This window comes from Globicephala melas, chromosome 8, assembly GCF_963455315.2.
Source record: "Globicephala melas chromosome 8, mGloMel1.2, whole genome shotgun sequence".
NCBI classification, from domain to species: domain Eukaryota; kingdom Metazoa; phylum Chordata; class Mammalia; order Artiodactyla; family Delphinidae; genus Globicephala; species Globicephala melas.
In genome coordinates, this window is record NC_083321.1 from 37,406,948 (window position 1) to 37,424,324 (window position 17,377).

General features: G+C 38.3%; 1 protein-coding gene across 1 annotated transcript in view; it reads right to left on the reverse strand.

Annotated features, from left to right (window-relative positions):
- The window catches only part of LOC115857662 (L-lactate dehydrogenase C chain-like), a 51,708-nt gene extending 37,570 nt beyond the window's left edge, over positions 1–14,138 (reverse strand). The window contains exons 1-3 of the mRNA XM_060303441.1: positions 14,013–14,138; positions 9,168–9,285; positions 2,494–2,667 (exon numbers count right to left, since the gene is read on the reverse strand). Coding sequence (XP_060159424.1) covers positions 2,494–2,667; positions 9,168–9,285; positions 14,013–14,138 — 418 coding nt within the window. The remainder of the gene's footprint in view (positions 1–2,493; positions 2,668–9,167; positions 9,286–14,012) is intronic.
- Positions 14,139–17,377: the final 3,239 nt, after the last annotated feature.

Consider the following 17,377-nt stretch of genomic DNA (forward strand, 5'->3'; position numbering starts at 1 on the left):
CATATATAACAAGCCAACAACTAACATACTCAAAGGTGAAAACCTGAAAGCTGTTCCTCTAAGATCAGCAACAAGACAAGTGTTCCCACTCTCACCACTCCTATTCAACACACTACTGAAAAGTCCTAGCCAGAGCAATAAGGCAGGAGCCAAAATGAAAAGGTATCCAAATTAGAATAAAAGAAGTAAAACTGTCTCTGATAACAGATGATATGACCTTATTTATAGAAAATCCTAAAGACCCCACCAAAAACTAATAGAACTAATCAGTACATTTAGTGAAGTTTCAGGATACAAAATACAGAAATCAGTTGTGTTTCTATACACTAACAACAAATTACCTGAAAAACAAATAAAGAAAACAATCCCATTCACAATAATATCAAAAACAATAGATACTTAGGAATAAATTTAATCAAAGAGATTAAATATCTGCACACTCAAAACTATAAGACTTTGATGCAAAAAAATGAAGCAGACACAAATAAATGGAAAAACATCCCATGTTCATGGATTGGAAGTAGTAATATTGTTAAAATGTTCATACTATCCAAAGCATTCCATAGATTCAATGCAATCTAAAATACCAATGGCATTTTCACAGAAATATAAAAAACAATCCTAAAATTCATGTGGGGCCACAAAAGACCCCAAATAGCCAAAGCAATCCTGAGAAAGAAGAAAAAAGTTAGAGGCATCACACTGCCTGACTTCAAACTATATTACAAAGCTATAGTAATCAAAGCAGTATAGTACTGGAAGAAAAACAGACATATAGACCAATGAAACAGAATCGAGAGCCTAGAAATAAGCCCTTGCAGATACTGTCAACAGATATTTGACAAGGGAGCCAAAAATACTCAGTGGAAAAATACAGTCTTTACAATGAATGGTGTTGGGAAACTGAATAATCACATGCAGAGGAATGAAACTGGACCCATATCTTATGCTGCTCACAAAAATCAACTCAAAATGGATTAAAGCTTTAAACAGAAGCCTGAAAGTGTAAAACTCCTAGAAGAAAATGTAGGGGAAAAACTCCTTGACATTGGTCTTGGCAATGATTTTTTTGGATATGACACCAAAAGCACAAGCAACAAAAGCAAAATAAATGACTGGGACTATATCAAACAAAAAAAAATATTTGCAAACCATGTATCTTATAAGGGGTTAATATTCAAAACATCTAAGGAACTCATACAACTCAATACCAAAAATTCCGATTTAAAAATGGGCAGAGGGGGCTTCCTCGGTGTTGCAGTGGTTGAGAGTCCGCCTGCCAATGCAGGGGACACGGGTTCGTGCCCCGGTCCGGGAAGATCCCACATGCCGCGGAGCGGCTGGGCCCATGAGCCATGGACGCTGAGCCTGCGCGTCCAGAGCCTGTGCTCCGCAACGGGAGAGGCCACAATAGTGAGAGGCCCGCGTACCGGAAAAAAAAAAAAGGGCAGAGGAACCAAACAGACATTTTTCCAAAGAAAACATACAAATGGTTAACAGGTGCATGAAAAGATGCTCAACTTCACTAATCATCTGGGAAATACAAATGAAAACCACAGTGAGATATCACCTGACACCTGTTAGAATGGCTATCACCAAGAGGACACATGTTGGCGAGGATGTGAAGAAAAGGGAACACTCGTGCACTGCCTGTGGGAATGTAAATTGCTACAACCACTATGGAAAACAGTATGGAGGTTCCTCAAAAAAATTAAAAATAGAACTACCATATGACCTAGCAATCCCACTTTGGGGCATATATCCACAGGAAATGAAATCAGTATCTCAAAGAGATACCAACACTCCCATATTCACTTCAGCATTATTCACAATAGCCAAGATATGAAAACAACCTTGATGTCCATCTACAGATAAATGTCTAAAGAAGATGTGGTATATAGATATACAATGGAATATTCAGCTACAAAAAAGAAGGAAATTTTGCCATTTGTGACACAGATGGACCTTGAAGGCCTTATGCTAAGTGAAATAAGTCTGACAGAGAAAAAAAATACTGTATGATATCACATATGTGGAAACTAAAAAAGCCAGACTCATAGAAAGAGAGAATAGAATGGTGGTTGCCAGAGGCTAGGGGAAAGGAGAAATGGGGAGATGTTGGTCAAAGGATATAAACTTCCAGATGTAAGATGAATAAGTTCTGAGGATCTAATGTTGGCTATAGTTAACACTACTATATTTTATATATATACTTGAAAGTTGCTAAGAGAGTAAATCTTCTCTTAGTGAATCTTCTCTCTCCTTTCTTTTGTGGTGTTCCCACCACAAATAACCACGTTATATGCATTAAACTTACATGTTATACGTCAATTATATATCAGTAAAGCTGGAAAAAAACAAAGTATTGTGTATTTGGATGGGCGCGGTTTATTGTCATAAATTTACCTAAATGACATTGTTTTAAAAAGAAAAAAAAAGGAATGGTATGGAAATATCATCCTTATGCAGGTAAACGGAGTAGAAGGGACTCACCTGGATTTGAAACAATAAGCATCTTACAGTCAGGACTATTTTGGACTATGGCAGGAATGATTGATTTCATGATATTCACATTACGTTGGACCAGGTCAAGGCAACTTTCTCCTTCCTGCTGCCGTGCACCTGCTGTAACAATAACTAATTTGGAATTTGCAGATATACTGTAATCTAAAGAAGGAAACAAAAGAAACTATTTGGTCAAGACTGCCATAATCACTGTGCTTTAATTCTTTAAAAGTCTATTGTATGATGATGGTATTAAAGTACTACCTTCATGTCTGGCATTTGCAGATGAACAAATTTTGCATATAGTAATGTTATCTTGTATAATCTGAAGGAAATTTTGTTACTATGATTTACCAATGTTCACATGGCTTTTTAAAATAAAAATAATAACAGAACCTACCATGGCTTTTAGCCCACATTCTCATTTGTTATTAAGGCCTGAGGCACTGCAAGTCAGCTCTCTGGATTTTTAGAAATACCATATAAATCAGAAGCTTAGAACTCTGAGAATTTATGTGTGTTTCATGATTCGAAGAGTGAGAATGTATTTACTTACATTATTTACTTAAAATTATTATAACTTGTTTATGTATTTGAGATCATAAACAAGTTCTTGATTCACACAAGAAAATTAATTACCTTCTAAATCTGATGACCAGTTGTAAAATGTTTCACCTATTAAACCCAATGACAGGGGCTTTCCTGGTGGCGCAGTGGTTGAGAATCTGCCTGCCAATGCAGGGGACACGGGTTCGAGCCCTGGTCCGGAAAGATCCCACATGCTGCGGAACAACTAAGCCTGTGCGCCACAACTACTGAGCCTGTGCTCTAGAACTCGCGAGCCACAACTACTGAGGCCCGTGCACCTAGAGCCCGTGCTCCACAGTAAGAGAAGCCACCACAATGAGAAGCCCACACACCGCAACGAAGAGTAGCCCACACTCACTGAAACTAGAGAAAGCCCGCGCGCAGCAACGAAGACCCAACGCAGCCAAAAATTTTAAAACATAAGTAAATTAAAAAAAAAAAAAACAACGACAATATGTTACAATGCTCACTATCCCATACTGGACTTTTTAAAAACTATCATATACTTAGAAGTTATTTTCTATTTGGATGTCAAAAACTAAATTAGCTAAAATCTCTATATGCCATCTCCATTTTAAAAAAACTTATTTTTATGCTCTTTTGAAAAGGAAATTTGCTTGATTTTAAACATACTATTGCATCTCTATGATCATTCTTATATCTTTCTAATCCAATTTATAAACCGTAAACATCTGAATGGTTTTCCTGCCCCAGTAAAGATTTTAATTAGAAAGACAAACTTAGAGAATTTCATTTCTTAGGCTGGCAAGTTTCACATTAATCTAAGAGATTATCTTTCCCTTGTATCAAATAAAAGATCTACACAGGGCTTCCCTGGTGGCGCAGTGGTTGAGAGTCCGCCTGCCGATGCAGGGGAAACGGGTTCGTGCCCCGGTCCGGGAAGATCCCACATGCTGCGGAGCGGCTGGGCCCATGAGCCATGGCCGCTAAGCCTGCGCGTCCGGAGCCTGTGCTCCCCAACGGGAGAGGCCACAACAGTGAGAGGCCCGCTTACCGCAAAAAAAAAAAAAAAAAAAGATCTACAGGAGGAAGTTCTCTTCTCTCTCTGCATACATAGTCTACTCACTCTTGCTCAAAGACCTTGCTTGACATCATCTTCCATAAAGTCTTATCTAACCACAGAAATCCAAAGTAATCTCTCAACCTCTGTGTCTCTCTCTGTAACTCTCTATCCCAGCCCCTCGTTTTTTCCCTCCTCCCCCCTCGACTTTTAGAGAATAAACTGGCAAAAAGCCTCGCAACTTCTCCAGAATCATCTCGCCATAGCTCAGATCAACTATTTGAAATATTATGTCCGACAACTTCAATTAAAGTGTATACCAGAGTAAAATATCAAGTCTTTTCACAATCTGCCAACAAGTTAACTTACTAGCTTTGTGTCTTATTTTTATTTCAGATTTTCCAGGTACCCTGATTCTGTTAATGCCATCATCTCCTTACCTGTTATTTATTTTCCTTTCTAAATATAACTCAGTCCTCCCAGAGACAGCAAACCATAGTGGTCTGGAGCAAAGGCTTCTTCAAATACCAATTCCTCTGCCAGGCATCCCCTAATTATATCATTCATAAATACTACTCTGACTTCACTGAATTTTTATAGCGCTTACTGCCTATAATTCTCACATAGTCCTTATTTATAGTGCCTTATGTTATCTTCCTGTGGTTATGTTGTATTTATACCCCTAACTTGATCATTAGATCCACAATAACAGATTCTGGTCTCATACTACCTTAAAACCTTAAAAAGGTTTACTACCTATTCATATTCAAATAACATATTAAGTTTTATCTGTTTTGAATCATAAGGTATGTATTACTTTAGATAAATATTATCTGACATTTATCCATGTTAATGTGTGTCCCTCTAGTTCATTCATTTTCATTGCTGTGTAATATTACAGTGCATAATTGATCAACTTAGTATTGTTATACAATGAATTATTTCCAGTTTGGGGCTATTACAAATGACAACACTATACATCCTTGTACATGTATCTTAGTACACATGTACACAAATTTCTCTTGGGAATATACCTAGGAGTGCAATTTCTAGGTTTGGGATATGTTCATGTTCAACTTCACCAGGTAATGACAAACTTAAAAAAAAAACATAGTTTTAATATAATACATTTCTACATGTCATGCATGAGAAAACCTATTGTTCCACATCCTGACAAACACTGAGTATTATCACACTTTTGCCAATCTAATAGGTGTGTAATGGTATATTGATATACTTTTTATTTTCTTGGTTACTAATGAGATTGTCCTTTCCTATATTTATAGGCAATTCGAGTTTCTTCTTTTGTGAAATGTTCAAGTCGTTTCCTATTTTTCTGTTGGGCTACCTATATTTATCTTATTTATTACCCAAGTACTTTTAGTCTGAACACAATTCCTTTGCCAGTTGTTTATGTTGCAAATGTTTTCTCTCAGTTTACACTTTGTCTCTTCACTCTTTTAGTGCCTTTTTAAGAACATAAACACTAAACTTTATACTCTTTCCTTTACTGTTTATGCTTTTTGTGTCCTTGTGTTTAATAAATTCTTCCCTATCCTGAGGTCATAAAGATATTCTATGTTATCTTCTAAACAGAAGCTTTGAAGTTTTGCCTTTCATATTTTTGGTCTTTAACCAATTTGGAATTGTGTGTGTTATCAAGAAACGGTTCAGGGGACTTCCCTGGTGGTCCAGTGGCTAAGACTCTGTGCTCCCAATGCAGGAGACCCAGGTTCGAGCTCTGGTCAGGGCACTAGATCCCACATGCTGCAACTAAAGATCCCACATGCCGCAACTAAAGATCCTGCATGCCGCAACGAAGATCCGTTGCAGCCAAATAAATAAAAAAATATTTTTTTTTTAAAAAGGAAAGGGTTCAATTTTATTTCTTTCCATAAAAACAACTATTGCCATAAGAAAAAGAATTTATAAGTCTGCAAATTTCCCATTGATCTACAATATCATCAGTGTTATATAACAATCTTTTGTTTGTCTCTGCACTTAATTAGTGTAGCTTTGTAATAAGTCTTGATATCTGGTAAAGCAAGTTCTCACCACCTTGTTCTTTTTCAAGAGTATTCTTGACTGCGCAGCCCAGGCTGTTGCCATGGTGAAGCTGAGCAAAGGCTGCAGCAGCTCTTCAAGGGTGGGCACTTTGCCATCCACTGGAGCTCTGTTCCTTTTAAGATTTACCTGGGATTTGAGAAGAATGCCTGAATCTACTGTTTTGAACCTGCTTTGGGGATAAAGGACTATTTGGTCAACTGGATTTGGAAGCGATCAATAGACAGGAAGAGCATGGAAGGTGTGCACTCTGCCTGGGAGGTGAAATGGAACATCTTTCAGACATTTACCAGTTGGATGGCACAGGGTTCTCACTGCACAGCTGCATCTGTGGCAGAGTGGAACCTCTACTGACTTATTTATGAAAGACTGTATCAAAATAAGTGTTTTTAACAATGTTTTAAAAAAGTATCTTGTCTATTCTTGGACCTTTGAATTTCTGAATGAATTTTAGAATTAGTTTATTATGTACAACAACAACAACAATAAAACTTGTTGGGTTTTGACTGTGATTGCATATAATCTATAATCAATATGGGAAGAACAGACATCTTACAATATTGAGACTTTTATGAACAAGGCATATCTCTTCATTTATTTAGATATTTAACATCTTTCAATGAGGCTGTATTATTTTCTGCATAAAAGCTCTTATACATGTCTTGTTAGATTTATTCCTAGGTACTTCCTATATTTGATAACAAATAATACCTTTAAAAATTTTTGCTTGTTTTTGAATAGATTTTTAATAATAATAGTTAATATTATTAATAGTTAATATTAATAGTTAATAATTATTAATAGTTAATAATTTTGTGTCTGGCATCCTTGCTAAACTCTTATTTAGTTCTATATATTGTCCCTCTTCTTATATTTATCTTCTTTTTGATTTTTTTATAAAATCAAAAAGTATGTTTTTGTAATTTTACTTCTTCCCCTTTACTAAAAGGATTGATTCAGGTACTTATCCTGCCATATGGCTAGAAATTCAAGGCTGAATGATTTTTTAAAGCGTTTTAATATAGGAGTAGCTCTTTTAACTTGACTCCACTCAATAAACTCAACAGATTAACTGATGTAAAACATACTGATACCCAAGGCACACTGAACACTCTCAACTAGCAGACTTCTGTCTAGTACATCTGTATACTTCTGCTCATGAGTTGCTGCATATCAAGAATCTGTCACGCTTATACCCAAATATATTTATGCCAGATATATCTATTAATTATATAATATGATGTAAATCACTAAAATATGAGGGTGAAAGAAACACACGGTAAAGGTAAACACCACATTCAGGATTGAGATATGAACACATGTAACACACAGAGTGTATCAAGTGAATTGGTAATGTTTTATTTCTTTTGCTGGGTGTTGGATACACTGATGTTTGTTATACTTAAAACTTTTTATATCTGAAGTATTTCATAATTAATTTTTTTAATGATTGTTACTATGAAAATTAAGTTGAATGCCTTAGAAAGACATATTAAAAGAAGGTTGTTTAAAAATCTTCCTCTTAGGTATGAGAGAAATAAAAATGGAGAAAAACCATAAAAATTTAATAGAATTTTGTGATTAGACTGCTTCATGAGTATCTTTAAATTAATTACAGTATTTTAAAGAAATAGAAATGATTACTACTGGTATGCTATAAAAAACACACTGCAAAACTCCAATCAGCTGAGCCATACTCAAAGTCCTTGCCCTACAATCAGAAAATCAGCAAATGAAGTTCTAAGTACATTAACATGTTTAGGTCAATATAAAATTTTATGATGGTTCTTTCTAATAGGCATTTTTAAATTAAGTAACCACTTTCAGTTCCAATCATGTTAGATAAGAGGGATTCTAGTAGAAAGTACATCTGTTGAATCACATTACCAAAAAGCACACTACATACATCAGTGTATGATAAAAGTTATTTTTCCTAATGCTCTAAGGCTTCTTACTTGGCCAACACATGATGCTAGTGCTAATGGGGCTAAGCTCTCCATTTCCTCTTCTATAGCATCAAACTATACCCTGAAACATGATCCTCTAAAAACACACATCAAAAAAACAGGTTAGGGACTTCCTTGGTGGCGTAGTGATTAAGAATCAGCCTGACAATGCAGGGGATACGGGTTCGAGCCCTGGTCCGGGAAGGTCCCATATGCCACGGAGCAACTAAGCCCATGCTCCACAACTACTGAGCCTGCGCTCTAGAGCCCGCGTGCCACAACTACGGAAGCCCACGAGCCTAGAGCCCGTGCTCCGCAACAAAAGAAGCCACTGCAATGAGAAGCCCGTGTACTGCAACGAAGAGTAGCCCCCGCTCGTCGCAACTAGAGAAAGCCTGTGTACAGCAACGAACCCCACACAGCCAAAAATAAATAAATAAATAAAACAGGTTAAAGAATATAGATAAATGTATCAGTAATATTACAAAACTATTCAAGACTGCATATCCTTGAGAAAATATATAAGACTGAATGGCAAGTTTAAAAAGCATTTATATGTCAGTTGTGTAAAAAACAAATGAAAAAAAGAAAGAAACAAAACCATTAACACGAGATTTAAAATTTTCTTCATACTGTTTTTGTATTTACCAAATTTTCTCCCATTAGAATGGAATGTGTTTGTTTGTTTGTTTGTTTGTTTTTTGCGGTACGCGGGCCTCTCACTGTTGTGGCCTCTCCCGTTGCGGAGCACAGGCTTCGGATGTGCAGGCTCAGTGGCCATGGCTCACAGGCCTAGCTGCTCCGCGGCATGTGGGATCTTCCTGGACCGGGCACGAACCCGTGTCCCCTGCATCGGCAGGCGGACTCTCAACCACTGCACCACCAGGGAAGCCCCTGGAATGTTTTTTTTCAAAAAATTAACCTTCTAAACTATATGTCCTAATTACAATAGTGCTATTTTTTAATTTTATATTTATTGACAACAGTTTGATAAACTTCATTACTTGTTTTTAAAGCTCTGAAAATAACTTTATAAAACTAACCTTTTCCAGAAACAAACTTTGAAGTATTAAAGAAAAGACTGCCATGCTGAAGATCCATTGTTTCTCCCTTCAGTCTGTCCACTGCAACATCCACAAGGGCAAGCTCATCAGCCAAATCCTAAAATACATGAAAGTCCTGAATAAAATGTTCCCATTTCAGTTTTAGGAGAAAGAGAAAAAATTTTGTGTGGTTATTTTAGAATCAAAGGAGTGTTACATTTTTAATAGAAAAAGTGGTCTAAAAATAATGGTCTTTATGGGAGTTCCCTGGTGCCCTAGTGGTTAGGATTCTGAGCTTTCACTGCTGTGGCTCCGGTTCAATCCCTCAGTCGCTGGTAGGGGAACTGCAAGCTGAAAGGCATGGCCAAGAAAAGTCTTTTAATGTGCCTAGAGAGACCAGAAGTTAAGGTAAACAACAGAATGTAGCAAAAATTATTAATTGCTTTGCCTTCGTGTAATTGTTAAGTTTTTTAGAATTGGTTTTCTTCCACTTCAGGTAACAGTATAAAACAAATGAAAAGTTATGAAATCCTTTCAAAGGTTTTTATTATATTTAACTCTTATGCCTAATTTCTGAATTGGCTGAAGTTGTTTTTAGTATGAATGCTCATGGCCAAAATATAAAGGTAGCCACCTGTGGGAAACCATTTCATGTGGCTCAGTATATTACAATTAACGTCCGCCCTCCAACCTAGGGGTAGATAAGCATATACCAGACCCAACCAATTGTTCCATCCTTCCTTCTGGCTGCATCAATTAGTTCACAAATGGGTATATGGCCCAGGCATAACAAATGAGCACAATGTCTATGAGGTTAGAAAATGGAAGATGAGAAATGAAGTCCCGTTTTTCTTTGCAATCATAAGCTCTAATGATATAAGACTCTAAGAACAAACTGTACAGCCATCTTCACCACCATATACAAAGACCCTGCCCAAGGATTAAGCCAACAGAGGAAGTATGGACTAAGATATACAGAGACTGTGTCTTGATATGTCTGAATTCCAGAATTTAGTAATATCTGAAGCTAGCTCTACTGAGATTTTTTCCAGTTACATGAACAATACACAGTCTCTATATACTGTACTATATTCTAATTTATTGGGGTTTCATCACATGCAACAGAATATAGAACTATACAGAAGGAATGCAGGGGACTTCCCTGGCGGTCCAGTGACTAAGACTCTGTGCTTTAACTGCAGGGGGCACGGGTTTAACTAAGATCCCACATGCCATGTGGCAAAAAAGAAGAAGAAGAAGAAGGAATGTATTCCCTCAGATTCCAGTGGCCAGATTCCAAAGGTGAACAGTAAGGGAAAGGAATCAAAGTCCCTATTTACTACTGTTCCCCACCCCACCCTCCACATCAGGCACCATCTGGCCTTTCTGGAAAACTGTAAATTCTAAAATTTACTGAATTATGTGTCATACATCAGGAATAGGATAAGGATAAGGAGTTTCATCCAAAAGAATCATATATCACTTTTCAGCTAACTGATAAGAAAACCAGATCATGCTTACAGATCCATTTTTACATCTGTGTATCTGTCTGGTCTGGACAGAAAAACAGAAACCACTCTAAGCATTTCAACAGAAGGAATTTAATATAGGGAATTGGTTAGACAGATGTTGAACGGCTGAAAGAACAGAAGGGGAACATTTATGGTAACCCAGAGATAGTAACTGCAGCTTGAAGCTACCACCCCCAAGGCTGAGGAAGCAGAGAGTCTAAAGGAGGTGCTTCATGGAACTAGGCTCAGACTCTGGAAGAGGCAAAATCTGCCTACTGCTCACACCACTAAACGGACAAGATGAGGTCAATGCTGGTGGCTCCAAAAGAAAGTGGAGGTTAGAACCAACTGCTACCTTTGGGACAAAGGGATACAGCTGGGATGACAGTGAACAGAACAATAAGCAAACAGGAAGCAGCAGGTCATGGTTCTCCTCCTGCCTCCCAACTTTCCTCTAGTGTTCCCTATTGGCAGAACCTAACAAGATGCCAACTGGCAAAGGAGAAAACGATTATGTGGAGATCCAGCGCCAGCATCACAAAGCAGAGTATACAAAGCTGAATTTGGAGCTGAGTGCCAGTAAGTTAATAACCAACACAGCCTGCTTTTCAATTATATTTCCAACTTGATTTATCTCCCTTCTCAACAGGTTACCAGAAAATTCTCTCAAGGGAATCTTTCCATCCCCATTTGTCTTGACTGTCAAAGACGGAGCTCAAATAATCCCTAAAAGTTTTTATTTGTTTTTTAAGAATTAACTACATCTATATGAGCCATTTCTCAAATACAATTCCGAATAGAGAGCCTGGGATTGTTAAGCCTACCAGAATCTAAAGGAATAGTTAAGAGTATCCCAGGATCTTTTCTCTAGGGAGGTCCTGAGTAACCATAGTAAGGTAGAGAGATACAAAAAAAAAATTAATCTAAGGAAAACTGCTATGGGCACTTTGCTCTGTACAGGACAAGGAAGTAGGTTGTACTGCTATCCACTCCTAAAAACTTTACATGTCCTGATAAAACCTTTAAAGTCCACCTTTCATGAAATATGCAGGTGTCATGGTATTCACTACAGCCCTTATGACCCTTCACATCAGTGGACTATATGAATATGAATATTTTAATATCTTTCATCACTTTCCATTTATCCCACAATTTACATCAATGTGACTTGAAGACAAGGTCCTGAACTACTCTCCTTCATTTGGACATTTGCCAGGGTACAATGGATTCTAGTAGAAAATAAATGGGCTCTAACAACTGACCTTCTCGTACAATTTGAGTTCTGAGATTTCATCATAATATTCCTTGGAGTAGGCTTTTATTGATTCATTGTGTTGAGCCCTCAGTGAATTCTTCATATCTGCAAACTCATGTCCTTTTATCTCTTGAATAATTTTCTTCCCTCTCTTATTTCTTACTGAAATGTCAATCAACTACTGGACCTCCTGACTGACCCTCTAATTTCATCTCTTTTCTATATTCCATCTTTGTCTGACAGTCTGCTATCTAGCAGCCCAGAGGGAGTAAGAGGATTCTTGCCTCACTGTCGAACATGTAGACGTTCAATGAGTTCGTTCAATGAAGTCCGCCTGCCGATGCAGGGGACGCAGGTTCATTCCCCAGTCCGGGAAGATCCCACATGCCATGGAGCGGCTGGGTGCGTGAGCCACGGCCACTAAGCCTGCGCGTCCGGAGCCTGTGCTCCGCAACGGGAGAGGCCACAACAGTGAGAGGCCTGTGTACCGCAAAAAAAAAGAAAAAAAAGAAATAGAAAAATCCATTCTAAAATTCAAATGGAATCTCAAGAGACTCTGCATAGCAAAAACAATCTTGAAAAGGAACGAAGCTGGAGGTCTCAAGCTTCCTGATTTCAATACTTATTACAAAGCTACAGTAATCAAAACAGTGTGGTACTAATATAAAGAGACATGCAGACCAATGGAACAGAACAGAGAGCCCGGGGGAAAAAAACCTCTCACATATATGGTCAGATATTTTTTGACAAGAGTGCCAAGATCATTCAATAGGGAAAGGACAACATTTTCAACAAATGGGATAACTGGATATTTATGTGCAAAAGAATAAGGTTGGACTATTTACATTATACCATAGACAAAATTAACTAAAAATGGATCAAAGACCTAAATGTAAGACCCAAAACTATAAAACTCTTACAAGAATAGAGGGAAAGCTTCATGACATTGGATTTGGCAATGATTTTTGGATATGACACCAAAACCACAGGCAACAAAAGTAAAAACAGATAAATTGAACTACATTAAAATTTAAAACTTCTGTGCATCAAAGGACACAACCAACAGAGCAAAAAGGAAACCCAAGGAATGGGTGAAAATATTTGAAAACCATTTACCTGATAAGCAGTTAATATTCAGAATATAAAAAGTACTCCTACAACTCAAAAACAAATAAAACCCCAATTTAAAAATGGGCAAAAGGACTTCCCTGGTGGTGCAGTGGTTCAGAATCTGCCTGCCAATGCAGGGGACACAGGTTCGATCCCTGGTCCGAGAAGATCCCACATGCTGTGGAGCAACCAAGCCTGTGTGCCATAACTACTGAGCCAGCGCTCTAGAGCCTGCAAGCCACAACTACTGAGCCCATGTGCTGCAATTACTGAAGCCCACATGCCTAGGGCCCGTGCTCTGCAACAAGAGAAGCCACCGCAATGGAAAGCCCATGCACCGCAATAAGAAGCCCACACACAACAATGAAGAGCAGCCCCCGCTCGCCACAACTAGAGAAAGCCCGCACGCAGCAATGAAGACCCAGTGCAGCCAATAAATAAATAAATAAATAATAATAAAAAAGAAAAATAAAAGTGGGCAAAAGATTTGATACAGACATTTCTCCAAAGCTATACAAATGCCCAACAAGTACATGAAAACATATTCTGGAAATAGAAAGGAAAATTAAAGGACTTCCATTGTTATTTTATCAAATTTGGTACTTTTTATTTTATCATGAGAATGTAATGCTTATATAATTAAAAAAAATTTTTTTAAGTATAAGCCATTGGGAAATATGATTTTCACCCATTACTCTTCAAGGAAGACAAAGTGCTGAATCACTTTAACAGAAAATGTTATACTATTAACAAAATAATATAATCAGTGTGTCTCCTAGGAATAAATTTAAATAGTCTGGCAATGCCTAACAAATGGTAAACTCCAAATAAATGTTTCTTAAATTGTGTAAAAATCAGATGATACTTATTTGCTCCAAGGGATTAACCCTGCAACCCTGCACTCATGATCATCTACAAGACCTATGAGTGCTTACTCATTTTCAGCCACAGTATAGGCTTATCACTTACCTTCAATAAGATACAAACAGCACAAGCCATGCCTACAGCACCAGTTCCAACAATGGTGATCTTACTCTGGGAGACTTTATCTTCTTCAATTAGATTCTCAATAAGCTGCTCCTTGACAGTTGACATTTTGAGAACCTGATAGGGATAATGCAATTTCAGTGAAATCAAAGTCCCTGAATTAATCACTCTCATACCTACCGATGTACTAACCACACTGAACATCTAAGGACCTACCTCTTGAGTTTGCAGAATTTTGGAGCCAGGAGCAGGGGGAAGCCAAAGAAAAAAATTCCTGGTCGAGGGGTGGAACACGGACCAGTCTATCTATCCGTATTAGGGATTGGGGAACCAACAAGTTTTTAAAGGTTCTCCCTGCCCCCAGCCACCATTTTCGCTCCAGTCCCAGTCACTCACAAACGCTTAGCGTGGCGCAACAGTATAGGCAGTCTGAATGTGTAACGTACGGCCGTTAGGCTGCTTTTTAAAGTTACACCAGTTAAAAAAAGACAGCAAAGTCCGTTGAGGTGTGAAGCACAGCAACAGTTACTCCCTGAACCGTTCCGCAAGCACGCTCCCACGCATGGCTCTCCTCCGTCAGCACGCAAGCTCCGCCCCCGGCCAGCCCGGGGCGCAGGCGCATTGGCTCAGGCTTGTCCTCTGGCCCGAGGGCGTTCTGCGCCACCTGTGGTTATGTTCTCTTAATACCGGTAGGTGGTATTCTAGACGGTCTTGAAGAGTGTGCAAGAGAGGGATGTTGGTGTGTTGTTTCATTTCCTTCAGCCGGCCTAGGCTTCGGACTGATTTTAGGGCGAAGCTTTTTGGAGGCCAGACTACCACGTGGAGGGCAAGGGGCCAGGCTCGAAGTCGTCGTGGGAAAGAACTCTCCCGGGAGCGCCCCATAATCTCCAGTGGACCAGCTAAAACCAGCATCCTGAGGACAGTGCTTCCAAATCTGAATTGATAGTAGCTAGTGGAGGCGAGATTGAAGATGGGCAGCTATCTTGGGACATATGTGGCAGAGCTCAAGGCCTGAACCGACCTAACTTACCTCTCTATGAGAGGGCATGCTGAAGGGACCTGGGCCCCGAGGACGAAAAGGAATTTAAGGAAAGAGCAGACTTGGGAATGATCAGCCTGAGTTTCAGAAACAAACTTCAATGCACTTACATGCCCTTGTCTGAGCATTTATTTGCAGGAATTTAAAAAATTATGATTAAGTTCTATAACTTCAGGACTGAGTGGTGAAATAAAGTTTGAATTTCCCTTGAAAGAACAGAGGGTAATAATGAAAAGGAAAGGCCATGTCTAGTTTTCTAAGGGTGATTTTAATTTATGCCAAGGATTTATTTATAACTCACAGAAGGGGACACAACCTCCTCTGTCATCTTTTGTCATCACTTGCATTTGAATCCTTTTCAGAATCTAAAGGATAATCTATTTTCTGTATCAAAGCCTGTAGTTTGTTTTTAATGTGAGTTAGATCATGCAGTGAGGCTGCTTAAAACCCTTCAATGGCTTTCCATTACACTTAACCAGTTTTTACCACAACCTAAGAGGCATTCAAGACTTGGCCGCCTTCTGTCCCTCCAACTTCATCTCAAGACACTCACCACACTTCCCTCCAGCTTTTGGACAGCTTTTTCCTGTTCCATATATCTGGAAAGTTCTTCCCCAGCCCCTCTCAAAGTTGATTCCTCATTTTCAGTTTTGAACATAAACAGCACTTCCTCTAGCTTTCCTTGACTAATGTCTCAACTACCATCAGCTCCCTACATCTCCCTGTTTCTCTTATGGCGCTTTTCACAACCTACTACCAGCCCCAAGCAAGGGGTTCACAGGAGTGGCAGTGACTGTTGGTCCTGTACTACCACTTGCTTGTGTGCTTTCTTCCACAGCAGCTCCTGGCCCTTGTACCTCATTTACCACAGGACTGTGAGCGAGACACAGCTGACCTGGATGACCTCCAGATTCAAGCTCTACACCTGCCTCAGGCCAAAAGAGGGGTCATTTTAGTAGTGACCAAACTCCTGCTCTAGGTGAAAAGAGGTTCTTCATTCATACCTGCCCAAGGCACATGTTCTGAACGTCCCCTTTGCTTCCTCCATTAACTGGCAACTTGTGTGAGATGAGTCTAAGTCCTGCTTAATCCACTTCCCAAGGTTATTAAGACTAAAATGAGATACAACAGTAAAAATAATCAGGGCTCCTAGCAGAGTTGGCCTACCCTTGCCTGGCGCAGGAAGGTGCAAGGTGAACGTGGAACACATAATGTACCAGAAAGTAAGGAAGCTTTGTAAGATTAAATCTGAAAACTCATGAAAGATTAGTTTAATAAATCTGTTAAGCATTTTTTGTCACGTTGATACTGGCTAATTTATTGTATGAAATAATACGAAGTAAGGGTAAATCCTTTTTTTTTTTAAAGACTGAAGATGCATCAAAGTCTACAAAAGGCTATAGGAATAATTGCACATTTCTTTGGGGGGTAATTAAAAAGTTCTTAGATAGTGGTAATAGCTGCACAACTATGTGAATCCACAGAATTGTACACTTTAAAAGGGTGAATTTTGTGCTATGTAAATTACATCGTAAGGCTGTTATTCTTTTCAAAGCCTATATGAAAGCAAATCCTATTATAACAGCTAATTGTCAAGGCTATGTAGGTTAGTCTTGTCCTTCTACATTTGAGACACATTAAAAAACAAAACAAAACATAATTCTTTTCCTTATCTAGCTCTCAAGAAGGAAACTTCGGAAAAAAAAATCCTGGAGGAGTGATGACCATAAAGTTGTTCTAGTTAACCTCTATAAGTATGGTTTTTAGGCCTGGAGAAGATCACAGTTATAGAAATATTTTAAGGGAAATCTAAAGAAAATTTTTGTTTTTTTTTTTAAAGAAAATTTTTGAGTAGACAACCACCAGGACTATTTGGTTTAAAATTGTTAAGTACCATTATGTTACTGCCTCCAGAGAGTAAAGGTTCTTAAAAATTTCTGTCCCCCTGTAGTGGCAAAGTACCACTGCTTATGTTCAGTTGGCAAATAATGTTTTTTACATTCATGTATAGAATGTTACCTGTGTGAACTGTAGGGTACAAGTTATGATCAGCACTATAATCAAGGTAACTCAGTACTTTGGGCCTTAGTATATTAAAACAATTGATTACAATGGAAATGGTAACAAAACAGCTAGTCAATCTAGTCACACCCTTAATATATTAATTCTTATTAAAGTCTGGTCATTAGAAACAGCACCCCTTAAAAAATCATCATAGTGTTGCCCAAGAATAACCTAATGGCTTCCATTAATGTAATTAACAAATAACAGCTTTATCACTTTGTATCTTAATAAATTAGCAGAGTAG